Below are 27,543 nucleotides of genomic sequence, written 5' to 3'. Positions count from 1 at the left end.
CTAGGTGAAACGACTAAAGGAGCTACATCCATTAACATTTACTTTTCCTTCCCATAGAAAGTACTCCTGGATCAGTGCTTCTGTGTTCTTTTTGTGTCTCTGCTCTGTTCTCTCAAACCCCAGTCGGTCGTGGCAGATGGCCGCTCACACTGAGCCTGGTTCTGCTGGAGGTTTCTTCCTGTTAAAAGGGAGTTTTTCCTCTCCACTGTCGCTACATGCATGCTCAGTATGAGGGATTGCTGCAAAGTCAACGCCAGTGACTGTCCACTGTCTCTACATGCTCATCCAGGAGGAGTGAATGCTGCTAGTCACTGACTGGATGCAATCTGCTGGGTTTCCTTAGATAGAAAAACGTTTTATCCAATTTGAATAAAAAGCTAACTCCGACTGCACTGTTCAATTGTTAGGATTAATTGGAATGTATGTACCTGACTGTTGTGAAGTGCCTTGAGACATCATGTGTTGTGAATTGGCGCTATATAAATAAAACTGAATTGAATTGAATCGAACATTAACCAAATTTTTACTGATAATATGAGCAAACTCTAACAAACATATCAGAAATAAATTTAACTACCTTGTCTCTTCAGCTGCAATGTTCTTTTGGTATTCCATGAATGCTAATGAGTTCTAATAAAATGACTTTGAATAAATTTAAATGGGTTTATTTTAAGAATTTGCTTGCTGTAAATGAAAAACCCCAACATTTTTAGTAAAACGTGATGATTTTTCTCCAAATCACAGAAAGAAACAATGTTGCATTTGTTTTTTCTCACTTTGTGCATGGCAAACAATTTGGTTAGATAGGTCAGGAAGTTTAATTTGTGATAAACTGGAATTAAATGTTCAGATGGATGCGTTTGATGTTTGCATTCGGAAAACTGCCCTACATTCCTTTTTCAGCAATTATTCATCTTGGTAAAGTCCACATAACGACATGGTTTGCATCCGAACCCTGTCTAAAAAGCTATCATCTCATATAGCTTGTAAGAACTAATAAAAACAAGAGCTGACGTCTACGATGTGTACGTGAAGGCAGCATTTTTTATGTGGACATAATTTTAAAGAATGAGGAACAGACAATAAACCTGCGGTGGTGAGACCAGATGATAAAAAGTTACAAATAAAGCCACGCTTGCTTGATATTGTTGGTAGAATATAAACTGCATATTGCAGCGTGCTAAAGTTTAACACAAAGAAACATAGACTGGCATATTCACGCCCCCCAAACACTTAAAAAAAATCCCCGCAGTGAAATAGCTTACGTTGCATCGCCAGCTGGCAGTGCGTGTTGGTGGCAACTGGGTCCACTTCAACAGGACTTGGACCTCAACAAGGGTTCACTACAACTTTAAGACGCAAATTATTTGTTTTTCCTAGTCTGCAGGAAATCACATGGAGGTGCTCTTGTGCTCACATGACAGTCCGAGCGATGGCAGGAGAGATCAATGAAGGTACAGTGCGAAAACCTTTTTAATCTCACTTGAGCCAAGGATTTTGTTTGTGGCTTTATTTAATGTTTCCTCGGTGTAGCTATTTGCAAAACTCGCGTTAAAATGCGATGACTTTTCTACCCGCCGAGGTCGCGATATGAACTCATCTCTAAGACGTTTTGAGTGACCGATCGGAAACAAGTTGTTGCATCTTGAAAGCTCCTCTTTACATTTAATCAGAGTTTTCTTCCCCAAACTACTGTTGCTCCTTTCTTTACCCTTGATCTACCAAAAAGACCAAGAAAAGTTGTTTAAAGTCTTGCTGTTTTCTCCTCTTCCTCCTAAAATCTTCTAAGGTGTGCCTTACAGGAGTTATTTATAATATCATAATAGATATCTCTCTTGTTCATTATTAAAAATATCTGTTAAGGATGCCCATTCTCACTATTTATCCCCTCTGTCATTTAAACTTACAATAATTTAAGGTTTCTTTGCAGAACAGATATGACACAAAGTCACATGTCATTTTGAAAAAAAAATGACATTGATATCACTCATTGTCTAAAGTAAGCTCTTGGTGTTTTACAGTTGATAAGATGTAACTCATATTGAGGCATATGTGATGGTATGTGGCTGTTGTTCCCCTTTTAGGTTCAGTTCCTGCCTATTACAGAGAAGTGTATGAGGCCATCCGATGCAGGACAGATGAGAGAGTGCAGGTTGAAGTTTTTGAGCGGCTCCTGCAAAGGGCCGGTCTCTCTAAGACGGCTCGCAGCCAGGTGAGGGGTTCCACAAGATGCGGTCAATGCAAAACACTAAAAATTAAGTGTAGCTAGAAATCAAATATAAGATATTTAATAGGGATGTAGTACGCATGAATCTACTGAAGGCATCATTCCCCCTTTTCTGACCTTTGATAGCATATTGTTCGCTTTGTGCCTTGTGAGGGCTTTTGTACACAGGAATGCAAATCACAGTTAAAGTTGGATCTCAGACGGAAAAATTGTTGACCTTGTGTGTCATATTCTCTCCATCCACCTTTTGTTTTTCTCAGATTGCTCAGCATGTTGACTCCACAGATGGATTCCTTACCAAGCTGTCCCTCTATAAAGGACTGGCTTTGATTGCTGTTGCCCAGCAAGGGAAACAACCAAGCCCTAAACTCTTGGAGAACTACATACAGGGTAAGTGACAGTTGCAGTGACAGCAGAGTAGTAAAGGTTTCTGCTTAATGAGTAGCTTGGCGTCCAAAGACAACCTTAGAAAGGCCTCATCTGTTCATGTACAAAGTGCAAATCTCACTCTTTTATTAGCTTACATGGAAGTTTTCTTTGCCACTTTAACCTTGAAATAAACCCAACAGTTTCCTCACTGCAGTTACCAAGTTGTATGCTTTTGGGGATATTTTACCATAATGTTTTTGTAAGATATCCACATTTTCAACTCCATCACTTCTTTTTTCCCGGATAAAATGGCAACTAGTGTTCTGAACCTCCACAAACCTCAACATACTTTATATGATTAAACAACAAAATATTATTGTAATGTGGTAGGAAAAATTTACAAATCTGAAAGTGGGTTATGCAGCGTTGCTGAGTCAGTACTTTATAGAACCGAATTACATACACAGAAATATTTGTCCATTCCTCTTTGTGAAGAGAATCTGTAAACATAATTTTTCAAGTCTTGTCATATATTTTAAGTTGGATTAAGGTCTGGCTGTAATTTGGCCACTCAAATGCTATGCTTTTATTGAAACCGTTCTCTTGTAGCACTGTCTGACTGTATGTTTAGGGCTGTTATCCTGCAGGAAGCTGAGTATCTGTCCCAGTCTCAAGTCTTTCTCTTTCTAACAGGTTTTCCTCCAGAATTTCCATGTATTTAGCCAGCATCTGTCTCCCAATCAGCTATGAACAGATTCCTTGCCTTTGCTCAAGAAAAATAACACCGCAGCATGATGCTGCCACCACTATGTTTGACTGTGGGATGGAATTATCAGGGTGATATGCAGTATTCGTTTCATCCACACATAACATTTTGCATGTAGACCAAGAAGTTACATTTTGGGGCTCATTTGACTTTGAGCTCTTTCTTCCACTGTGGGACTGCAAACTGCAAACTGGATAAATTTAGGCTGTTTTTCAACAATGGCATTCTTTTTGCTACTTTTGTATAAAGGTTAGAGCTATGGAGTTACCATGGGCCTCTTGGCTGCTTCTCTGATAAGTGCTCTCCTTGCCTGGGCGTTTAGGTGGACAACAATGTCTTGGTAAATTTGTAGATATGCTATACTCTGATCCTTTTTCAGATGGATACGTTTCTCTCTGACCTGTCTGGTGTGTTCTGCATGATAAGGTTTGTTCACTAATGTTCTCTAACAAACCCCTGAGGCCCTCATAGAACAGCTCTACAGAGGTTGAATTACACACAGATGTACTCTATTTACCAATTAGGTAGCTGAAGACAGCTGGTCTCGCTGGAATTTATTCACGAGCATTAGGTTAAAGAGGGTTGAATATAAATGCATGACAGACTAAATGTGGAGAATGTCAGTGGGTATGGATATTTTTGCAATTCACTGTATTTTAAGTGTCACATCCTCCCTCTCTCTTTGTGGGATGATGATGATGGAGGGATATTTAATGGTTTTGTTTACAGTAACCAGTATGAGCTTTACTGTTGAATCCAGTTTTGTTATTTCAGGTGTGGCCAGTATTGCAACTTGCTTCGTGCCACTTCCTCTTCTGCCCCAGAACTCGCTTTCTGAGTTTGTCTCAGTACATTAAATTTTATTCATGGCTGTCTTGGAATGTCCTGGGAGGAACTATAAAAGGTCACATGGATTACTGTCAAAAGTACTATTCTAGTTGGAGACAAACAGAAGGAAACAAAAACAAATCGGGTTTCAAAAAAATCGGCTTGCATTCCAAACTGTTTTGAAATTCCTGTCACTCCTGGAGTATTGATTCAGTCACGCAAAACAAATCTTGCTGAACTGTGTGGTTTACAGAGTTACCAAAACCCCAGCTTGGAGAACCAAGGGAGCTGAACGCTCTGAGGATGCAGCCGGCTCAGAATGATGTTCTGACCATTTCAGAGACGCTGGAAAAGCTTCTGGCCAAAGACACAGTCCAGGTGGAGCTGATACCGGAGAAGAAGGGCCTGTTCCTCAAGCATGTGGAGTACCAAGTCACCAGCCAGGCAAGGATCCTAAAAGAAAAATTTGCAACATGTGCACGTTCAAAAAAAATTATGAAAGTTATATTGTTTCAGTAAAAGGAAATACTCCACCTTTTATCAAGTAGTTTGCACGATTCATATTAAAAAAGACTCCATCAAAGGTATTTTTACCCATTTTGTAATTCTGTTTGATTATTTTCAAATTTGTTTTTACTTTTCAGCGTTATAAAATATCAGTTTATAGGCGGTACAGTGATTTCGACATCTTCCATGAACTTTACTTCAGAAATTTGCCTACAGAGTGGTTCCAGCACTGCCACCCAAAAGGATGCTAAAGGGAGGTGGGTTACTGTGTGAACTGCACTGTTACATCTGTCTGTATTTTCTTTATTCATTCATTAGATTCGGATTTTGTATCACAATTTCATAACTTCTTTATGTCTTGATTTGTTTTAAGATAATATGTAGAAATTCCTGGTTTAAATGTCGTCTTAATGTTTTTAATAGACAGAGATTTGTAAGGATTTTTTGCAGTCTTAGAAGAGATTTGTTTATAAACCTGCAAACAAAATGTGCAGTTCTCAGAAGCTTTTGCCTGACTGAGACATAGAGACTAGTGATGCATCAAATTAGCTTCTTTCACTTCCTGATGTCTTGTAGCTTTAGTCACCGTTGAACAGCCTAATATTGTGACTTTTGGTTGTAACAGACTATTTTCTAACATTTGTGCCAGTATATGTTCTCAGGTCTGAAGACATGCCGAGGTAATATCTGCATGCTAGCTCGGCCTTATGGGATTATGAGCATTTGTCTCTTGAGTTAAACTGTTCAGCTGCCTATACACCCTTCTTTCATTTTAAAGTAAATCTCTAAATATACATTTGTTTTTATTTTATCCACAGTCCTGACGTCTGTGTCTGAGCATGAGTTCATTGAAGGGAGAAGACGAGCTCTGGGCAGATTTATAAACTTAGTGGCCCGCCACCCTGTCTTCTCCGAGGATGAGCTGGTCAAGACCTTCCTCACCTTCAGTGGCTCTGTATGTTTTTAAGTATTTTCTTGCACAATAAGCACTATCTGTACAACACATGGGAAAAAAACACATCCTGTTTGATTCACTCTTTGTCCTTTTCCACTTTCCTTCTCATCACCCTGCTTCACAAACAGGATGTCCAGACCAGGCTGCGTGACACTTGCAAGAAATCGGGTGACGAGTTCATGACCAACAGGATTGCAACCCAAGTGAAGGTTCGTTGTGGATATGATAATTCCAGGCGCACCTTGTCTTGTGCAGTTACTTTCGTTTAAAAACTGTAAACATAACAGAGGAAATTTGTTGGACCTGTTTTGCAGGAATATCTCCCAGCAGACATTCAGGCTCAGTTCTCAACTAGCAGAGAGCTGATTAAAAATATCCACAACAGCTTCCAGAGGCTGCGGGACAGAGCAGAAAAAATGGCTGAGCGCTCTAAGGAGAATGCAACTGATCTGCTTCAGTTTGGTCGAGAGCTTAGGTATTTTATTATTAAGGATCTTCAGTTAGTCCTCTTGTAGGATTTACGGGATTCAAATCCTGGGTAGTTGGCCCCTGCTATATTGTATTATTTTTATTTTAATGTTCTCGTCAGTGCTCTGGGCTCAGATGCGTCGGCTCTTCCTTCCTTGGCCTCCTCACACAGCAGCTGGGGAACCCTGCGTCGGTCGTTGAAAAGCCTGTCGGTGAAGTTTGCCGTTTTATCCGACAAAGCCACTCAGCAGGTACAGCCTTAAGTAGATGCCTGCTGTGGTTTCCCCAAACCAACGCTGGGTGATAAATGTTACTCTGTTTATGTCTCCAGGACAGACGGGAAGAGGATGATGTTGTGGAGAAACTGAACTTCTTCCTAGATTTGCTGCAGTCGTACAGAGTAAGCAAGCAAGATCATAAATGATCATAAAAATGTAATCATTACTGCAAAAATAAAAACAAATGGTCTTCAAAATAGGTCCTACATATCAATCATTCTACAGTAATAAACATTTGCATGTTGAAAACATTACAGACATTTACGTGTGAAGTAGCTGTGTCACCAAGATTATTATTTGGTTATACGGTAAAGACTGACTGGTATTTGGTTTGAGTTACACTACTGCGTCAATCTCCCACCACCATGCTTTACTGGTGCTCTTTTTGTGCAAAACCATTTGGAATTGCTTCTCAAAAGTTATAAGTTAGTTTCATTAGACCATGATGCATTCTCTCACAAAGTTTGGAAGATTTTAGAAAAGCTAAGATGTTTTCTCTGGAATAAACACTTCTGTCTTACAACCCTACTACTCAGTTCAGACACATGGAGAATACAGGGGATTTTTACTCAAAGAACACAAACAGAAGTTGTTGGAAATACCTGCAGCTTCTTGGGCATTGCTGAAGCCTTCCTGACCAGTTTTAGTCTAGTCTTGATCAATTTTAGAGAGACATACAGTTTCTGGAATATCTGAATTGTTCCACATTTTCTCACATTATTGATTTACTGCCTCCACTGTGCAATGGTTTGTGTGTAGTACTGTATGTAGTAAAATGTTTTGCACACCTCTCCTGACTAATACATTTGTACAGTGAGATTATTTCAAGCTTTTGTAACCACTCAAATTTGGCTTTAGCTGAAAGATGCAAATGTCAGATGTATAAGGACAGCTTCATACTATACTATTATTATTTTTCAGTTGTATTGTAGATGACAAATGTCACATTAAAGGTTAAAAAGGCTTGGCAGTTATTTCACATGGTCTCATTTTCCTTTTATGCAGCAAGATGTTATATAGGGCTGTGTAAACCGAACTTTGAACCTAGTTAATCTTTTTTTTAAGAACAGAATTTTTATTTGGTGAAATACTTTTCAAATTGATAAAATGGCCGCTTTTGATTCTTAACATACTCTGTTGTTATATAATGCTGTTCTGAGGTGCATCACCCTGCCACTTTGAGTCAATCAGTAAAAGCTGCAACCTGTTTTACTCTAGGATCTATGCGAGCGTCATGAAAAGGGTGTGCTTCATGAGCACCAGAGAGCGCTGCACAAGTACGGCGTGATGAAAAAGCAGATGATGAGTGCCACAGTTCAGTCCAAAGAGCAGGCTTCTGTAGAGCAGCTGGAGTCACGAATTGTTCAGGTGATTGTTCTTTCAGTTCCTTTTTTTTGCCTACTTTTAAAGTTGCTGTGCAGAAGCTGAGGTAAGTCATGTTAAGAAAGCAATTAACTGATTGCATACTTTGTTTTCCTGGTGTTTTTTATTAGTGTGGAGGCAGCCAGTGTAGTTACTCTGTTTGCCATTTGCTCACATTTGTTTGTTAATTTTCCGTAAAAAAGTACATGATTTTATAAATATGTTTGGACCAGTTCATCTGCAGTTTGGACAGCTTTGAGTAGAACTGTTCTTCGCTATGTTCTGTTCTGTTCCCCTTATCACGTACTTCAGCATTGTTTTGTATTTGCCTTGTAGAAACATTATAAAGATTCATCTCCGTAATATTATTAAAACGTTAATTTTAGTAGTAGATACATTCAAACTGTGAATCTCATGTAATTTAGATTTAATTTACAGTGATATGAGTGTTTATTATTTGTTAATTTTGAGTATCATAGTATATACTTAGAAACATAGCATGTTACATTTCAGCCTACTAAACAGTATTTCTATGCACTGTATATTGTGTGCACTTAGTACTTGGTTACGGCCACTTTTGCATTAATTACTGCATCAATGTGGTGTGGCATGGAGGCATTCAATATTTGGCACTGCTGAGGAGTAATAAAAGCACAAGATGCTTATGTAGCAGCCTTCAGGCCGTCTGCATTGTTTGCTTTTCTGTCTTATCATCTTTTAAAAATATTCCTGAGATTTTCTATGGGGTTCAGGTCCAGCCAGTTTGCTGGCCAGTCAAGGACAGTCATTAAAGCAGGTAGTTATACTTTTGGCTGTGTGGGAGAGGTGCCATGTTCTACTAGAAAATGAAAACAGCCTCTAAATACAGCTTGTCTGCAGAGGGAAGCACGAAGTGCTTTAAAATGTCCTGGTGGATTGTTGTCCATGTCCTGGATCTAAATTTATGTTTGGTGGCTCTTAAGTCACTGACTCCAGTAGCAGTCCAAATTCTGTTAACCTTCCAAAACTCTTGAATGGACTTCCTGTCACTGCTGCTTGTTCATTTTTTCTACCAGACTTTCTTCCACTAATCTTTCCATAAATACAGCAATCTGAAAACATCCAGCTTCTTCGACAATTAATTAGCCCTTGTAGAGGATATCAATGACGGTCTGCGAGACAACTGTCAAAACAGCAGTCTTCCTCGTGATTCAGTACGCCTTAACATTTCTACATTAAAATTCATGTTTTATTGAGCTTATTTAATTGTTTTATGGGATTCACATTTTGAACTAAATTACTCTTTTTGATGATATTCTAATTTAGAAGATTCACTTGTCAAACATTAACAGATCTCTTTTGTATTAAATAAATAATCAACTGAAAAAAATGGCAAAGTTTTTAGAAGTACCATTTGTACTTCTAAAAACTTTGGTTAATTTCCAACAACTGTTGAATAATGTAACACTTTATGGAAAAGCAATATTATTTGCATAGCACCAATTATACAACAGGTAATTAAAAGTGCTTTACAGAAAATAAGGGAGTAAAATGAAAATAGGTTAAGACCTTAATTCAAAATTATGCAGGACTAACAACTGATTTAATACACTGGTAAAAGAAGCCTATCCCTTGTATGAAGAAGATGCAATAAATGTTAATATGCGCAAACAAATAAAGTTGAAAAAAAGTTAATTTCAATTATTGCTGTTGATTCCTTATATAGAACAAGAATGTGACTTCCAAATGTCTGTGCATACCATGCAAACATTTCACAAATAAAATAAAAGCACAGAGAATATGATCATATACATTCCAAGATTCATCTTCTGGGGAAAATGTCTTCTAATTATTGTATCATAGGAAATTTCTTCTTTAACAAAGGGATAAAAGCTTTCTCTTATCTGGCTCTTGTTTTCATCATTAGTTGAAATTCTTCATCAGTTTTGTACTGTTGTGTAATTCTTTTAACAGCAAGAAAGTGCCATCCAGACCATTGAGCTCCGCAACTATTTTTCCCTGTTCTGCCTTCATCAAGAGACGCAGCTTATCTTCAGCTACCTTCCAATCACTTCTCACATTCTTGGGGCTTTCGATAACTCCCAGGTCCAAGGACACAAAGAGGTATGGCTGTATGGAAATGGATTTTCCTCTGGCTCGCCTCGATGTCGAGTCAGCACCTCTTCAGTGGGGATGGTCTATATAGTTTTAGATTGGATCTTACAGTCCAACAAAAGAACTAATACTGACAGTTGGTATGATGGGATTAGAGCTGCCTTATATTTCCCATGAACAAGCGCACATCACATACAGCAACATATCCTCCTTTTCTGTTTTAAAATAAGGTATATGTACATCAGATCTGTTTTTGTTCCATTTAAATCCAAAGTAAATCCTCTGGATTTTAATATAGTTTTGGATTAGGTTTTAATAAAGACCTGAGTAAAATATTTATACTAAATAAACAGACTTTATTCTGTTTTTTTCTTTTCAGATGGGTGAGGTGTGGAATGAACTCCATCCAAAGCTTGGGTGTCTCTTTGGTAGTAATAACGGACTGAAACCTCCAATCTGAAACCCATATGCAGTGCAGAAGAGAAACACATGAATTGCTCTGTGAGCTAATGCCAAATAATTTGTAAGGCACAACTATTCCCAGTCTATCACATGACATCTCATCCAGTAAGACGATTTCTATTATCTACAGTGATTAACTACATGTGTGAATTTGTGCTTTAGGGTATTGCTTTTATTTCAGAATTAGCTTTTACCAATGTTAGCACAGCAACAAGATGCTAAGACTTGTTATTCTATAAGGGACATAAGGTGGACTACATACAGTCATACATTTAGACACATTTTCTGAATCATCTGTTTACAGCGTTTTAGAAGTTGAACACACTAAGGCACTGACACTGAGATTTCAGTCTTTCTGGATGTTTGTTTAATCTCCTGTCAATTGCATTCAGTTTTCTGCATAGCTTTATCACCACAGAGAAGTTATATATCTGCAGAGTTTATAGAATTGACAATTCTGTGTGCTTTTATACATATATTTTGTAACGAACGTTTGTGAACCCTGTGGATTTTCTGCAAGAATGTGACCTGAAACATGAACAGATTTTAAACAGCTTCTTAAAGTCAATAAAAAAGACAAACATATACTTGGCCAATCCTTAAATTAAAATGAGTCAATATTATGTATCTGCAAGCAGCAAAGGTTGCCGATGCTCTAAAAGCAATTTTGAAAGTAAAATCAATTTCTTTTAATAGTGTGGGATAACATTTCAGTTCAACAATATTACATAGGAAACCAGGGCAATGCTTACTCATCCAGTAAACTGCTTTTATATTGGCTACTGTGAAGGGTCTGCAAGATAATGCACTGAAAACAAGTTTAATGGACAAGCCAAAAAGCTGCACGAAAAACAGGGGGTAGCTTTTCTTTGCTGCAGAAATCTTAGCTGTGAAAAATAAATGAATATGCACTCGTGGTAAAAAGAAACACCTAAAAATTCTATGGTTTTGTATGCATCTCAGTTTTGCGATGTGCTTATTTTCACAAACCTTTCTATTTTGGCATTATCTTTGTTTTATAATGAACAGCCTGGAAAAGATCTGATCATGCACATGTTAACACCTTACATTTGGTGCAAGGTGTGCTTTCTTTTTACTGTTACTTTACAGGGATTATCAAAATTTTAGGATTAGGTATCGGAGCATTTTTTTGCAGCCCTAGTGGCTTTTATGTTTCTCAGTTTTTCGACAGTGAGCTGACAGGGAAGGGGGAAGACATGCAGCCAAGGTCGCCTGAGCTGGGAGTCAAACCTGCGAAAGGCTCTGTCGAGAACCAAAGCCTCGAATATGGGTCGTGCAGTTCATTCCTGCATCGCCACCGTGCCCGCATCAGAGAATTTTTGTGTATTTGCAATAAATAGGTCACAGTGTTTTATGTCACACTGAAAATTTAAGAAGGGTTAACAAATTTTCCAACCACAAAGTGGGAATCTTTGAGTTTCTCTGCTTACAATGTTTTTAAGGCTATTGAAGAGGGATGTCTTAAAACTGACACTGAACAAGGGACACAGTTGAATGTAATTGATGGAATGATAACCTGCCAGTATTGACAGTGTATCTCTAGAAAAACACAATATGCTGATTAATCACCACAGCTCATAGATAATTGAACTTCTTTTTTACCTTACTCTAGGTTATCTCTCTGTATTTAATATATTCTATTTAAGATTTTAAACTCCTATTTCACTTGAAACATCTTACATTTATGCACAAATATTTTATATTTCTAATAAACAAATTGAACGGACAATTATTAATTGTGATAAAGAAGGAAATCTGGGTGTAAGAAGCAGATTTAAACACTAAAATGACTGTTTCTAATCATACGACAAACAGGATTTAGCAAATACAGCATTTAGTCCTGATGGATTTAGGTTAAAAGTAATCTTATTTTTTCCAACATATTTCTGTTGACTGGATATAATAAACATTTTGAATGGGCCAGGCTAGAACCCTGACTAGAATCTGACACAAAATATGTGGAGAAAGCGCAAGATTAGGGTGATGGCAAGGAGGCCTTCCAAGCTCAAAGACTCGAAGAGCTCATATCCAAAGATAAATCATCAAAATGCCAACAGAAACATGCAAAAAGCTGCTCAGCAATTATGAGAAGGGCCTTATTGCTACAATACTCATAATTTGTTTTCTGTTGGTTATTGACATGGGTAAAAATTATTTGTTGGATTCCACCTTTTTGTACCAAAATGTAAATAAAGGTTCTGGTTGAATTCAATTCAATTCAGTTTTATTTATATAGCACCAATTCACAACACATGTTGTCTCAAGGCACTTCACAAAAGTAAGGTACATACATTCCAATTAATCCTAACCATTGAACAGTGCAGTCGGAGTTAGTTATTTATTCAAATTGGATAAAAAGTTTTTCTATCTAAGGAAACCCAGCAGATTGCATCCAGTCAGTGACTTGCAGCATTCACTCCTCCTGGATGAGCATGTAGAGACCGTGGACAGTCACTGGCGTTGACTTTGCAGCAATCCCTCATACTGAGCATGCATGTAGCGACAGTGGAGAGGAAAAACTCCCTTGTAACAGGAAGAAACCTCCAGCAGAACCAGGCTCAGTGTGAGCGGCCATCTGCCACGACCGACTGGGGGTTTTCAGAGAACAGAGCAGAGACACAAAGAGAACAAAGAAGCACTGTTCCAGGAGTACTTTCTATGGGAAGGAAAAGTAAATGTTAATGGATGTAGCTCCTTTAGTCGTTTCACCTAGAAAGAAAGAACAGATAAACTCTGAGCCAGTTTTCAAGGTTAGAGTCTAAAAGAGAGCACATAGAGTTAGTCACAGTAAAAGCTCAGTCAGTAGCTATGTCTAGGAGAGAGAAAGGGTTAAACACTAAAAGACAGGGCTATGTGGATCATCGGTAGAGGGTGAGCATTTAGTTGTTGCCAGCAGAAGCTCGGATGATTCCCCTCTCCAGAAAGGTGTCACAGGTAGACACAGAGTCAGGCCAGGTGTAGCTTCTACGAAGAGAATAGAGAGAACAAGGTTAAAAGCTGAAATAACAGCAAATAATGCAAAATTGGAGAGTAGTGTGAGAATGTAGCAAAGAGGGTGAAAGTGGTCGTTATGTCCCCCAGCAGCCTAAGCCTATAGCAGCATAACTACACAGATAGTTTCAGTTCAGATTATTTAGTTAAACGGCGCTTATTTACAACAATGTTGTCTCAAGGAACCCCACAAAGGGTCCCACTGATGGTCATTGTTATACTAAAAACCACAAGGATTGGGATATCTCTCTATGTCAGACTGATTATAACCATTGGAAAAGAGAAGGGATCATAGAGGTAGCAGAAATGGAGGGTGTGTTTGATCCTCAACCATAACTGAGCCGGTTTAGGCTAAACCTGACTCCCCCTTACTCCAACCAACAGGAAGGGAAGAAGACGGAGGTAAAAAATAAGGAAGATAGCTCCGGATAAACTAAGCCACTCTAACTATAAGCTTTATCAAAAAGGAAAGTTTTAAGCCTAGCCTTAAAAGTAGACAGGGTGTCTGCCTCACGGACTAAAGCTGGGAGCTGGTTCCACAGGAGAGGAGCCTGATAACTAAAGGATCTGCCTCCCATTCTACTTCTAGAGACTCTAGGAACCACCAGTAAACCTGCAGTCTGAGAACGAAGTGCTCTGTTAGGAACATATGGAACAATCAGATCTCTGATGTATGATGGAGCTAGATCATTAAGGGCTTTATATGTGAGGAGGAGAATTTTAAATTCTATTCTGGATTTAACAGGGAGCCAATGAAGGGAAGCTAAAATAGGAGAAATATGACCTCTCTTTTTAATTTTCATCAGAACTCTTGCTGCAGCATTTTGAATCAGCTGAAGGCTTTTAACTGCATTTTGTGGACATCCTGATAGTAAAGAATTACAATAGTCCAGCCTTGAAGTAACAAATGCATGGACTAGTTTTTCAGCATCACTCCTGGATAGGATATTTCTAATTTTGGCAATTTTGAAATCCTAGAAACGTGTTTAATATAGGATTTAAATGACATGTCCTGGTCAAAAATAACGCCAAGGTTTTTAACTTCATTACCGGAGGTCAATGTAATGCCATCCAGGTTAAGTGATTGACTAAGCAGTTTCTTTTTTTAAAGACTCCGGTCCAAAGACGACAACTTCTGTCTTGTCTGAATTTAGAAGCAAAAAATTTAAAGTCATCCAAGTTTTTATATCTTCAAGACATGCTTGTAGTCTATCTAACTGGTTGGGCTCATCAGGATTTATGGATAAGTAAAGCTGAGTATCATCAGCGTAACAGTGAAAATGTATCCCATGCTGCCTGATAATTTGACCTATTGGAAGCATATATATAGTAAAGAGAATTGGCCCAAGTACTGATCCCTGTGGTACTCCACAATTAACCCTGGAGTTTAAAGATGATTTATCATTTACATGAACAAATTGGAATCTGTCAGACAGATAAGATTTAAACGAGCCTAGCGCTGTTCCCCTGATCCCTACAGCATATTCCAGCCTTTTTAAGAGAATATTATGGTCGACTGTGTCAAATGCAGCACTGAGATCTGAATGAAAAGTATTTTAAACCTATATCTGCCAGGGGTATGAAAATATTTATGTATGTGTGTGTATATACAGGGGTTGGACAATGAAACTGAAACACCTGGTTTTAGACCACAATAATTTATTAGTATGGTGTAGGGCCTCCTTTTGCGTCCAATACAGCGTCAATTCGTCTTGGGAATGACATATACAAGTCCTGCACAGTGGTCAGAGGGATTTTAAGCCATTCTTCTTGCAGGATAGTGGCCAGGTCACTACGTGATACTGGTGGAGGAAAACGTTTCCTGACTCGCTCCTCCAAAACACCCCAAAGTGGCTAAATAATATTTAGATCTGGTGACTGTGCAGGCCATGGGAGATGTTCAACTTCACTTTCATGTTCATCAAACCAATCTTTCATCAGTCTTGCTGTGTGTATTGGTGCATTGCCATCTTGATACATGGCACCGCCTTCAGGATACAATGTTTGAACCATTGGATGCACATGGTCCTCAAGAATGGTTCGGTAGTCCTTGGCAGTGACACGCCCATCTAGCACAAGTATTGGGCCAAGGGAATGCCATGATATGGCAGCCCAAACCATCACTGATCCACCCCCATGCTTCACTCTGGGCATGCAACTGTCTGGGTGATATCTTTCTTTGGGGCTTCTCCACACCGTAACTCTCCCGGATGTGGGGAAAACAGTAAAGGTGGACTTATCAGAGAACAATACATGTTTCACATTGTCGACAGCCCAAGATTGGCGCTCCTTGCACCATTGAAACCGACATTTGGCATTGGCATGAGTGACCAAAGGTTTGGCTATTGCAGCCCGGCCGTGTATATTGACCCTGTGGAGCTCCCTACGGACAGTTCTGGTGTAAACAGGAGAGTTGGGGTGCACATTTAATTCTGCCGTGATTTGGGCAGCCGTGGTTTTATGTTTTTTGGATACAATCCGGGTTAGCACACGGACATCCCTTTCAGACAGCTTCCTCTTGCGTCCACAGTTAATCCTGTTGGATGTGGTTCGTCCTTCTTGGTGGTATGCTGACATTACCCTGGATAGCATGGTTCTTGATACATCACAAAGACTTGCTGTCCCAGCAAGACGTGCACCAACAATTTGTCCTCTTTTGAACTCTGGTATGTCTCCCATAATGTTGTGTGCATTTCAATATTTGGAGCAAAACTGTGCTCTTACCCCGCTAATTGAACCTTCACACTCTGCTCTTACTGGTGTAATGTGCAATCAATGAAGACTGGCTACCAGGCTGGTCCAATTTAGCCATGAAACCTCCCACACTAAAATGACAGGTGTTTCAGTTTCATTGTCCAACCCCTGTATGTGTGTATATATATAATTGGTTTTTGTTTTTGGAGAACAAGCTGGTATTCTACATGCTGCATGAAACATTATTTTGGTAAGGACCAAGTTTAACTACTGACCATATAAAACCCAGTGAACCTATAACTGTACATATTGAAAGTATTCTGCTGAAGACATTTTGTTAAATTATTTTCAAACTAAAATTACTTCCAACTTGCAGCTGCTTTGATTCAATTGGCATTAATTCTCAAGTAAACATCACATCACATAATTTGCAGAAAAAAGGGTTTAATTCTACTGGTGTTACAGTTGTAGAGTATGTAAATGCTTCTCTTCGTATGTCTCTTTAGGTCCAAAGGAACCTCTCGTTCCTTCGGCTAAAAGAACCGTGAACAGTTATCTCCAGTACACCTAATGTTGTTTTTTGGTCCCAGATGTAAATAATAGCCACAAGGTTGTTTCACATCACAGCTCCTGCACCTCCTCCAGTGTGTGGCTGAGAATCCCGTCGTGACCCTGGAACTTGAAGTATCCCACGAATTTCTTCTTCTGTAGCATCAAAGGGTACCACAGGATATCATCGGCCCACATCTGGCTGAAAAGGATTTTGTTGCAGTCAAACCACTTAGGCCTCATTTCTATAAAACACAATAAATAAATAATGAAAGAGTTAAAAAAAACGGAACAGTGCAAAGATACTAGCTAATTTTCTGTCTGTAAACGGCCATCTTGATGAGATAATAATCCAAGATACGGTCATACGTACTTAGTACTGATAATCAAGTGGGACAACATCTATGAAAGCAAGAGTTTTGGTAGTTTGCTGGTCAGAAGGACATCAATGTGGGTTAACACAATGCCAAGAAGTAAAGACGACAGCAATGGCCGCTGTGAGACAGCTGTTGCTGTTCATCAATCTTAAACAGTGAGAAGTATTATTCAGTGAAAAGCATTAAATACAGCCAGCATCTCAGCAAATATACCCCCAGGTCAGACAGGGCAATGCTTAAAGAAACTTCAATAATCCCCAAAAGATCAATTTTACAATCCAAAAGCTTCAATTTGCATGTTTCATGTTACAATATGTGACTGTATGGTTAGAAAGAGATTGAACAAATGTGGTTTGTTTGGAAGGGTTACCAGGAGAAAGCCTTCTCTCTGTCTTTTAGAAAAATATTTGTCAGGATGACTTATGTTTGAAAAGTTGCATCTAAATGAACCATAAGATTTTTGGATCAATGTTCTTTGAAAAGTTGATGATCAAAGTAGGTTGGGCATGTCTGGTTTGGCCAAAACCAAAAATAAAATAAACACAGCATATCAGCATCTCATACAAACTGGCAAGCATGGTGGTGTACGGGTTGTGATTCGGGCCTGGCGCCTTGCAGTCATTGAGTAGACCATAACCTCCTCTGTCCATTAAAGTCTTCTAGAGTCAAATTTGAGGCTGACAGATCCAGCTTCTCCGGAACTGAGCCACGCACCGAGACATTGACCACAAACACACAGTAGCAAAGCGAAAACAGAATGGCTGAACAAAGAAAAGAATCAAGGTGGTGCAATGACCCAGTTAAAGCCCAGACCTCAACCAGATTTAAATGCTTTGGTAGGATCAATGCATAAATGCATGCTCAACAAACTTAATTAGGTCCCATAAGGAAAAGTGGGCAATAATTCTTCCATAACAATGTAAGAAACTAGATCATTACAAAAATCACTTCAAGATATAGCTGCTGAGGTAGATTATACAAGCTGTTCAAACATGGGGTGTACATAGTTAACTTTAATTTTGCAACGACTGAGTTGTCTCAATAATCAAAACAACTAACAGGGAATGAATCAAATCCCTTCAGTGTCTCATCTCTGACTTCAGTTACCCTCCAGACTTTTTCCTTAATGTCTGACTACATCACGACTTGTGCTTCTCTGTGTATCTTTGTTTGGTCTTCACGCAGCCGACATTGACTTATTTCTTAGAAAGCATCCAGAGCTCATTGAATTCATCCCTTTTGCTTTTAAAGGTGTACTGGCACATTTTTAAGCCTGTTTTTTTTCTCTGCGGCACACATCTTTATTTCAACCACTGTTCTTGGTTGTGCAGAGTGAGGTTCCATTATGACAAATGGTTTTATAGGTAAGTCCCCTTGAACAATATCTTCCTCAATATTCTTCAACATGTTTGCTTTTTGAGTAGTTTTCAAACCAACCCCACTTTGCGAACCATTTCATTTCACATATGAATCATACATGCATTAAACTGACACTTAACTCTAGGGATGAGCCTGCATGGAGTCTACACGACACTAAGCTTTAAATAACACTGCTCTGCACTCATTTTCTGTGCCTATTTTAAACTTTGAAGGGTCATAAAGGCCTGAGATTCATCTTAGCACATACATCATTATAAACTTCAGACACAGTGAATAAAAAAACATTTTGTCATCTCACCAGGCCTATTTACTTTACAGACACCTAGAAACTGTAATTGTGATTGAGATGATTTATTATAACACTAAAGAAAGTCAGGTTTAAGAGGAACCAAAACCAAAAAGGGAACCTTTGTGGTTTAACAAGGTTTTTCTTAAATCTGTTACTTGGAACGCTGTTCAAAAAGGTTATTTCCCCTGTTTTTTTTTTGGAGCACTTCTACTTTTTTTAAGGAATCAAATACTTATAGAAAGTCTTACCATCAGATTCCGTTGGTTCACCTTTATAACTATCAGCTCTGAAGATGTGGACATCAAGCAGGTGTGTTTCTCCAACAAATTCAAATTTGATATTTCCAATTTTGTCCAGCACGTCCACTGTGAGGCCACTTTCTTCCTGAAGCTCTCTAAAAGAAGAAATATGGAATTATTGATCATATTGCACTTCATACAAACACTAAAACTGCTTAAAGTTTTAGTATAACACATTAGCGGATTTCTACAAAACCAATAGGATGCAGGGGAAAGCAGTGGATAAAACCTAAGAGGCTGAACAAGGAATTCAGAAAAGTCTGTAACTCCATTATCATAGTTTTATGTGACACACTTTATCTGGATGCCCTGATTTGCACCAGTTGAAGAAGTCAACCAAACCAACCAGGACCTTTACTCACAATGATCCTTTTTTATTAAGAACTAGTGTAGATTTGTGTGTAATAAATAAGCAGAAGAGAGGTAGCATGTTCCTCTGTGGAATAGAGGAGCAGAAAAAAGAAATTTTACTCTGATATTTGGAAAAGATGGCATCACAACAGAGGATTAACACTCCTAAACAAAAGAAAATCTGAAACTGAGTTCCTAATAAGGATAAAGTCAATGCAGATGTTATGTAATAGCCTGCAACATTATTTATGAGTCACATTTGAGACATGGTAGACAGGGCTTTGACATATCAGTTAATAAGGCTGCAGAGCACCAAATTAAGGTCACCTGTCCAGCGCAATATTGTGCAGAGCTGCACAGGCCAAAATGATGTGAGATACTTTCTCAAGCATGTACAGAAAAGTTCATCCAGTTGAGTAAAGGCAAACCCATTTCCCCTCCAGTACCGCCAACGTAGCACCCCACATACCCTGACTGCCTGCAGCTCGGATATCCCAAGACACATCCCAGTGTCCAAAACTGCTGAGTGCCTCTGCACTGCTATGGCAATGACATGCATTGGATGACAGGTTTATCTTAATTGCTTGATTTTCTGTGCTGCCCCTTAACTCTACACTGATATTGACAATCTAAAACCTGGTGGTGTAGGACCTGAGTGCAGCCTATGTTTACGTCCAAATGGTAAAAAAAAAAAAACACAAAATGAGAGCAAAATTACTACACACCCATTCTGATAAATGACATCCAATGTGTTTTAACATGTGCTACTTCTCTTTTAATGACTACCACTACCACTGTTACTTGAATGTGCACAGCTCGATTCCAGAGGCAGTTCTCAAATCCAACTTTTTCAAGTTTTAGGAGCAGCTGTGTCAAAACAACTTATTTAAATGCAACAAGAAAACAAAAATTTTGCATTTCAAAAGCACTGAGACCATATGCTCAGCAATATAGAAGAAGTGAAATATATTTGCATATTATAAATAACTATTAAACACCTCTACACACAGTCTCTTTGTTTGTTTGGAAACAGCTTTGCAGGGTCTAAATGCCTTCAGGGCTTTTCTTCCTTCGCATATGGAATAATCAGATATTGTCCACACTAAAATATAAATTCCTTTAATATAACCTTATAAAACATTTACAAACCAAGAACTTCTGCCAAGATTTTCTATTTTTTTTCTGTTACTCTCAACACCATGCTCTCACTGCCTTTGCTTTAAAGTGTAAATATACACCAAGCGTGATCCCAAAATGCAAAATAGACCTAAATCATGTCTCCACCTTTTAAAATTTGAAAGTCGGTGTCTTTTACTCTTAACCTCATCAGGAAGCTGTAGATGGCCGTCCACCCTGGGGCTGGTTCTGGTGGAGATTTCCTGTTTACAGGGAGTTGTTCCTCTTCACTGTGGCTTTATGCTTGCTTGGAATAGGATACTTAATCTCAGCCAAAATTGAAAGCAATTTGGAATCAATATCTGCTGATGACTTGCTGCTGAACTCATTGAATATCCCTGGATTTAAATGGGACCTTTTAAGCAAAGGGGCCTAATAAGACGTTTCTTTTGATTTGATGCTAAATAAATTAAGTAAGGTGAGATTATGTTTTGTAACAGCATGTTTTTGGTTTTTATACTTTTTCATTTTCATTATTTTTTGGTTCCGCAACCCTTGCCTGATCTGAAAGCTCACAAGCCCCGTAATCTTTGTGGATTCACTTTAATGATGTAAAAGGACAAAGTGGTCTGTAATGGGGGAGTAGGGGTGGGGGTGGTGGTTGCATGTTTGTTGCGCTCCTGTGATCTGAAAAGGGCCACTGAGTTGTTGAGCCATGTCATCTGCTGATGTTGTTTCAATTATTTAATTTTTTCATCGGAACTTTGTACCTGTCCACACTGACAAAAGTAACAATACCTGGTTTAATGAACACAGTATTACTGCTGTTGATCTGCCAGCAAACTGGTTGGAACAGTATTGTCAAGGGCAACATGACACACTGACCCAACAATACAGACAACCAGAAGGCCACAATTAAAGCAGCCTGGACTTCCTTAACATCTCAGTAGAGCCACAGAGCCTGCTGGCCACGCTGCACTGAGTGCATATACTGCACAGTGCATGGGCACACGTTTTAGGATTAATAATCCTTCTTTTTGTTCATTTTATGTAGTATAAAAATGTTCTAAAAGCAGAGTTTTGAGTTTTTGTTAGCTGTAAATTAGACAAAATGGATGAAATGAACAGAAATAAACACCTGAAACAAATCGCTCTACGTTTAATAAATCTGTATACAAGCTTCACTTTTGGGATTGATATTGTGTAATAAAATAAATTTTAGACAAAATTTTAATTTAGCTGTCTTCTCCTCAATTTAATAAAGTCCACCTAAAATAATCACTAGATCTTCTCAATATACTTTTTCTTACACTTTAACAGGAACCACAACATTAGGCTTAAATTAAATACATGATTCTGACATACCTTTTAGCTGCATCCTCGATGGTTTCTCCAGGTTGAACTTTGCCCCCGAATCCGTTCCATTTTCCAGCCCCAAAGCCCCTCTTCTTCATGCCCAGAAGCACTCTACCCGGCTGGACCACCAGCACCAGAGTGAGAAGCTTGGAGCTCAACATCTCACCTCACTGAGAAGAAGGAAAAAAGCTTATAGAGTGGCAAAACACACAGTAAACAATGAGCAACAAACAACAGTGTTGGCAGTCATGTCGGTCACATTATTATTTGTTCTGCAGAGCGGTGTCGTCATTAAATATTGCGGAACAAGGTCAGATCAAACGGATACCTTTCTAAAAGAAAACAGCACACTTCACACTGAACCGAGACTCCCGCGTGGAGCGTGTAGATGACGTCACATGATGACAAGATTTGTAAACAGAAGCATCGGTCCGACTAAAAGCACACTCAACGCACGAGGACTATCCTTTAGTAGTAAGATCTGATGCAAGTGTTACTTTAATAAATGTCCGACTACAAAAATAAAGAAGGTAAACCCTCAATTTTTGTCCCTTTTTTATTAACTCAGAAACTTTGCTGCCAAAAACTGCTAAGCAGTTCAGAGTCATCAAAAGTTCACACGTTGCTATTTGTACATATTAAAATAGATTTGAATAATAGAATAATACATAAAATTCAAAATGGCTGTTTAATGTTTAAGACGTGTACAAAGCTTGAGGACATATTTATCATCAATACAATTCCAAAAAGGATATCAGATATTCAATGTAGTAAAGCACTTTAGATTTCTCTTTTAAAAATGATTGTGAAACTTTGGCACAGTTTATTACCTAGAATATTCACTAAGGCTAATGTTAGATTATTTAGTACAACATAAACCAGACCCTTGTGACTTATTTGTTACTGCAGTGATAACCTGCCCCTTATGATATCACTAGAAAAATGTAACTATATGAGAAAATTATTACTAAAGATTAATAACTCAAATAATTTCACATATTACTGTTAGGCAAACAGTATTTAATTTTCTTTTGCCCTTTTTGTTTTATTGTGTGAAGTGTATTGATTACCCTCATATCCCCCTGTTGCTCGTCTAATAAATATTCAAGGAAAAGTATCCTAACAAGCATGGGACTTTGACCAAACAGCGTGGGTTTACATTTAAGGCGTTTATTTATTTACATATTTTAATTTTTTTCTGAAAAGTAACATTTTTGAAGATACGAGTAACAATATGCAGACATTCACCATTTACATTAAGCTCTTTGTTAACAAATTGACACAAATAAAATGTGAAAAATAGATATGTATGATTTATAAACGAAAGCCATCTTTGCTCCCACATAGGAACTACTATTTGTTCAATTTGTTTCAAAATATAGGGGACCTAAATAGGTAGTACACATTGAGAATTCTGTTTCACGCAAGCGCAGTTGATAATAAGGAAAACTGGACCCTGAATAAACCAAATGTGGGGCTTCTCTGTTTGGAGGAGATGTATTCATTGCTCGCTGAGTGTGATGAAGAAGCTGAAGGGGAAAACTGCAGCAGAGCAGCGCTGGGTTCTGAGGCAGCTTAAAGACCCGTATGTCAAAGCTTCACACGCTCAGAACTTTCGGTGCAGAAGCGCCTTCAAACTCCTGGAAATAGACGACAAGTTCAGGCTTTTACAGCCCGGATACAGTGTGGTGGACTGCGGCGCTGCGCCTGGAGCCAGGTGGCTGTGGAAAGGGTCAACTCTGCTGGGACAAGTAGACATGGCAGGTTTCAGTCACATGGATTCAAAACTCAGTATAATGTTTAATTCATCAGACGTTTTTTTTTTTTTATCAAATCCATACATGCATATATATTTGATCTTTAAAAATGTAATTCAGACTCTAAGTATGCCAACTTTCATCTAAAATAAATATTTTTAAACTAACAGTTTGATAGATTTAATTGATTATTTGAATTATCTTTCTAATTTTGTGTCGTTATATGAGCCGCTGGCATTCTTGGCTGTGTATTACGTGATGCATCGTTGTAGCACTGCATGTAAATCCAACAAGGAGCAGTAAGGTAACTAATTTAAGCGTCACAGTACACATTAGAATAAACATGTTACAAACTCTAAATTGATTAAATGTTTTGTCATGCTTTTTGCCTGCTTAGAAGATTGGAGTGTTTTTTTTTCCAGATAACTGCAGATAGTTTAGGTTATTACTGGGAAATAATCTCCTTATTCCAAACCATTCTGTTGAAATACAGTAGGCTACACACAGCATGTAGTCTTTAAAAAAAATACATTGCCGGTTCAAATTTAGTTGTACCTGATACTTAGATGCATTCAGCAGATGTTTAACTAATTCCTAACATTCGTGCAGCATTTCTAATAGATTCTTGTAAGCCGTACTGAATTCTTGACAATATTTGTGCGAATCAAGCAGAACCTGATGATTATCTTTATGTGGTAACTGAATCTTAGAGCGTCACACATTGAATGAGAAAATGTGAAAAACATTTCCAAGAATCTTCACAAATCCTAAAATAAAGCAATTCTTGGCGATTCGTATTAGGTCTGTGTGGAATTTTGTAAGGATAATGACATTTATCAGTTACAACAGGTAATACATTTTCAATTCAGGGTATTGTCCTAAAAATTGGGTTTAAAAAGAGATTCACTAATCAGTTGGCCAGAAATCGGAATCAGCCGATTAGTTGTGGTCAGATCAGCAGGTTAAATCCAGAAAAATTTGATTTTTCTTTTTTTCCTATTTAATAATTCAATCAAAACTAAGAACTTCAGTTACCTTTGAATCTGATAGACTTGAATTGCATAAAAAAAAAGATCTGATAAAAGTTCTAATAAAGTTACCTTAAAGGTTTGCTATGATGCACAAAGGCTCTTCTCTTTTGTGCGACAGTCCTTAAAACTGAAAACTCCTTAATTAGTCGGGACTGAAATCGGCAGATCTGACATTAAACAAGATCAGAACTTATTGGTGCGTAAAAGCATGGTCAGTTCAATTGTAAGTCTAAAAGATTTTGTAATAAAAACAAATTAGTCAGTGACTAAATCTGAGGTCCTTTTGAGAATAATGTTCCACTACATAGTCCTGAAAAAACATGTATTTGTTTTATCACAGTGTAGTTTCAGAAATCAGTCAGTCTCCTCAGTTAACCTTGTCACGTTTAATTTCTTGCTGTCTACTTATGCTGCTGTAAATGAAGATCGATACGAAGAGTCTGTGCTACATTATCACCCATCAAACATGTAACGTTGACAAAAAATAAATAAATAACCGCATATATGTTATTGAGTGTGAGGGATTACAAAGCTTAGAAAGTTTAAAAGTCTTGATAATGAGTTTGGCTCTCATTAATTATTAAATATCTTTGGTTTGGAAACAGGAAATGTAAGTTAATTTGTCACACTTTAGTTAGCTGAAATATGCATAGCTTGCAAAAACTATCAGTTTTTATAGTAATATCAAGTTAATTTTGGAAAATATTTAAGAATCAAAGAGATTAAAGACAACTAAGCAGTGCCACAATTTTCTAAAATGGGTTTGCTTTTTGAGTTATTTTGTTATCGCTCAGTTTGCCACAGGCTGGTGTTTATGCTAGATCACACATTTGGAGGGGAAGTAAACTGTTTCCTGTTGTTTTCGATCAAGGCTTGCCACCTGGAACAGTTATTGGCATTGATCTGCTCAACATACCACCACTGGACGGTGCCCACTTCCTCTCTAGTCACGATGTCACCCACACCGCCACGCACGCCAAGCTGCAGGAGCTGCTCCCCAAGGGTCAGGCTCACGTCATCCTGAGCGACATGGCGCCCAACGCCAGCGGCTTCAGAGACATGGACCACGAGAGACTGATCACCATGTGTTTGTCTCTGATAGACTTGGCTGAGATGATTCTGCTGCCTCGAGGCTCTCTGCTCTGCAAATACTGGGATGGAGTTCTTTCTCATCAGCTCCAGGAGAAACTCTCATCTGTGTTCCACAGTGTTCGGAGCATAAAACCAGACGCCAGCAGAAAGGATTCAGCTGAGAGATATTTCCTTGCTAGAATGTACAAGAAGCCTGTAAAGTGATATTTGTTGTCCTTTATTTAAGAGATGACTGAAGTGCTTGACTGTCTCTCTGATCAGTGAGCTGTTTGAACATAAAGAGGTTTACTTAGTGGCTGTTATCAAAAGATGGCAGTGTTGAGACATCAGTGAGGCTTGCTGCTCCAGGCACAAATGCAAGCATATTAAAGACTGCGATGTGCGTCTGTGCCCTGCAAACCTAACACAGTAGCAGCACTTAATCAGTGAAATGAAAACCTATGCAAGAATCAGTGAGATTCCTCAAGAGCATTTTTTCTTATTATTGCCCCCAGTAGCTGTTCCACACTCTCTTTTTAGTATTTGCTTTGATGCAGAAAGTCGTTTAGCTCCGATGCCCATGGTAATATTGTGCACTTCCAGCCATGTGCAGTTGTTCTGTTATGAAGAACATATAAAAGGAAAAATCATTTCTAAGTGTCATGTACAGTGTCACTAATGGAAAGTGGGATGACAGTAAAGATGCCATGTGTGTTGTACGCCTTTGCTGTCTGACTGAGGAAACATCAATGTCATTGTCAGTATTTTTTTTTTTTTACTAATGATGGATTTTAATTTATCTTCCAATTTTACCTTAATCACTGCCAAAACACATCACAAATAAGCTCAAGTAACTTGTCTTTTTCCACCAGATTAATTAAATTATTAATAAACAGAATATTCTGCTGTGTAATGTGCCTGTTTTGTTATTATTTCAACTTGTCATTTGGCATTAGAGGTGCTCCACATTTAATGCATAATTTCTAATAATTTATTTTCCATGTAATGAATGCCAATCTTTGTTGCTTAAAGAAAATGCAACTTCAAGAACATTGAAAAGAAGTCTACCTTCTACAGATGCGTCTCAGTAAATTGGAATATCATTGAAATATGAATTTATTTAGTTATTCAATTAAAAAAGTGAAACTCATGGATTGATTGTCTCTGATCAGTAATGAATTTCAAGCTTCCATTTTCAATGATTCTGATAGTTATGGCCTACAGCTAGGGAAATTAGAATTCACTTTCTTAGAAACTTAGAACATTAGAAATATGACAAAAGACCCATGAAAGTGTCTTTATTTGGAAATAACCAACAAAATTGTGTAGAACACGAAGTTGACAAAAATCTTGCAGTTACTGATACCCTCCACTAGGGGAACAAGCCACTGACTGTTAAGCATATTAATGGAAAGTTGAGTGGATGGGTTGTAGAAAAAGGTGTACAGGCAACGGGTATACCATTTACCTTAAGAGATTATGAAGTAAAGCCTTTTTTAAGAGTGTGTGTTAAATGCAGCTGGTGTCAGACCTACAACAACCACTGAACACATTTGTACCCAGAACATTTGCCACAACTGTGGCATACCTTGTGTCATGCCACTCCAGAACATCAGAAGCTTCTTACCTGAACAATGGAGAAGAGGGACTGTAGCTCATTGGTCCAAAGTCCTCTTTTCACATAATAGTACATTTTGGATTGCATGTGGAAATTAAAGTCCCACAGTCTGGAGGAAAAAGGTTTAAGGCACAGAATCAAGTTCCTTGAGGTCCCTCGTGAAGTTTCTTCAGTCAGGGATTATTTTGGGAGCCATGCCATCTGCTGCTGTTGGTCCTCTGTGTTTTATTAAGTCTAAAATCTGCACAGCCATCTACTGGGAAATTTTAAAGCACTCCTGCTGACAAGCTTTATGGAAAGGTTTATGTGACTTTCCAGCAGAATTTG

The 27,543-nt window shown here is 38.3% G+C and overlaps 2 protein-coding genes and 1 pseudogene across 2 annotated transcripts; 2 read left to right on the top strand and 1 right to left on the bottom strand.

Annotated features, from left to right (window-relative positions):
- Positions 1 to 1,296: 1,296 nt before the first annotated feature.
- On the top strand, positions 1,297 to 10,903 carry LOC124864355 (sorting nexin-8-like). Its single transcript, XM_047359120.1, is given in 14 exon segments — positions 1,297 to 1,454; positions 2,085 to 2,212; positions 2,488 to 2,617; positions 4,444 to 4,634; positions 4,835 to 4,886; positions 4,889 to 4,954; positions 5,516 to 5,652; positions 5,781 to 5,861; positions 5,967 to 6,127; positions 6,242 to 6,371; positions 6,452 to 6,520; positions 7,617 to 7,766; positions 9,714 to 9,863; positions 10,234 to 10,903. Coding segments are annotated over 14 exon segments (1,563 nt in total). The 5' UTR covers positions 1,297 to 1,417; the 3' UTR covers positions 10,315 to 10,903.
- A 7,915-nt stretch (positions 10,904 to 18,818) lies between these two features.
- Positions 18,819 to 22,205, bottom strand: LOC124864801 (oxidized purine nucleoside triphosphate hydrolase-like). Its single transcript, XM_047359713.1, has 3 exons — positions 22,068 to 22,205; positions 21,749 to 21,909; positions 18,819 to 19,011 (listed from the first exon to the last, which is right to left on the bottom strand). Exons 2-3 carry the CDS (start codon positions 21,898 to 21,900, stop codon positions 18,834 to 18,836), a joined length of 330 nt encoding a protein of 109 aa, XP_047215669.1. The 5' UTR covers positions 21,901 to 21,909; positions 22,068 to 22,205; the 3' UTR covers positions 18,819 to 18,833.
- A 944-nt stretch (positions 22,206 to 23,149) lies between these two features.
- Positions 23,150 to 26,511, top strand: LOC124864528 (annotated as a pseudogene).
- The last annotated feature ends 1,032 nt before the right edge of the window (positions 26,512 to 27,543 follow it).

This window comes from Girardinichthys multiradiatus, chromosome Y (assembly GCF_021462225.1).
Source record: "Girardinichthys multiradiatus isolate DD_20200921_A chromosome Y, DD_fGirMul_XY1, whole genome shotgun sequence".
In the NCBI taxonomy this organism is placed as follows: domain Eukaryota; kingdom Metazoa; phylum Chordata; class Actinopteri; order Cyprinodontiformes; family Goodeidae; genus Girardinichthys; species Girardinichthys multiradiatus.
The sequence above is the reverse complement of the archived record's forward strand: the minus strand, read 5'-3'. Positions and strand labels throughout refer to the sequence as shown.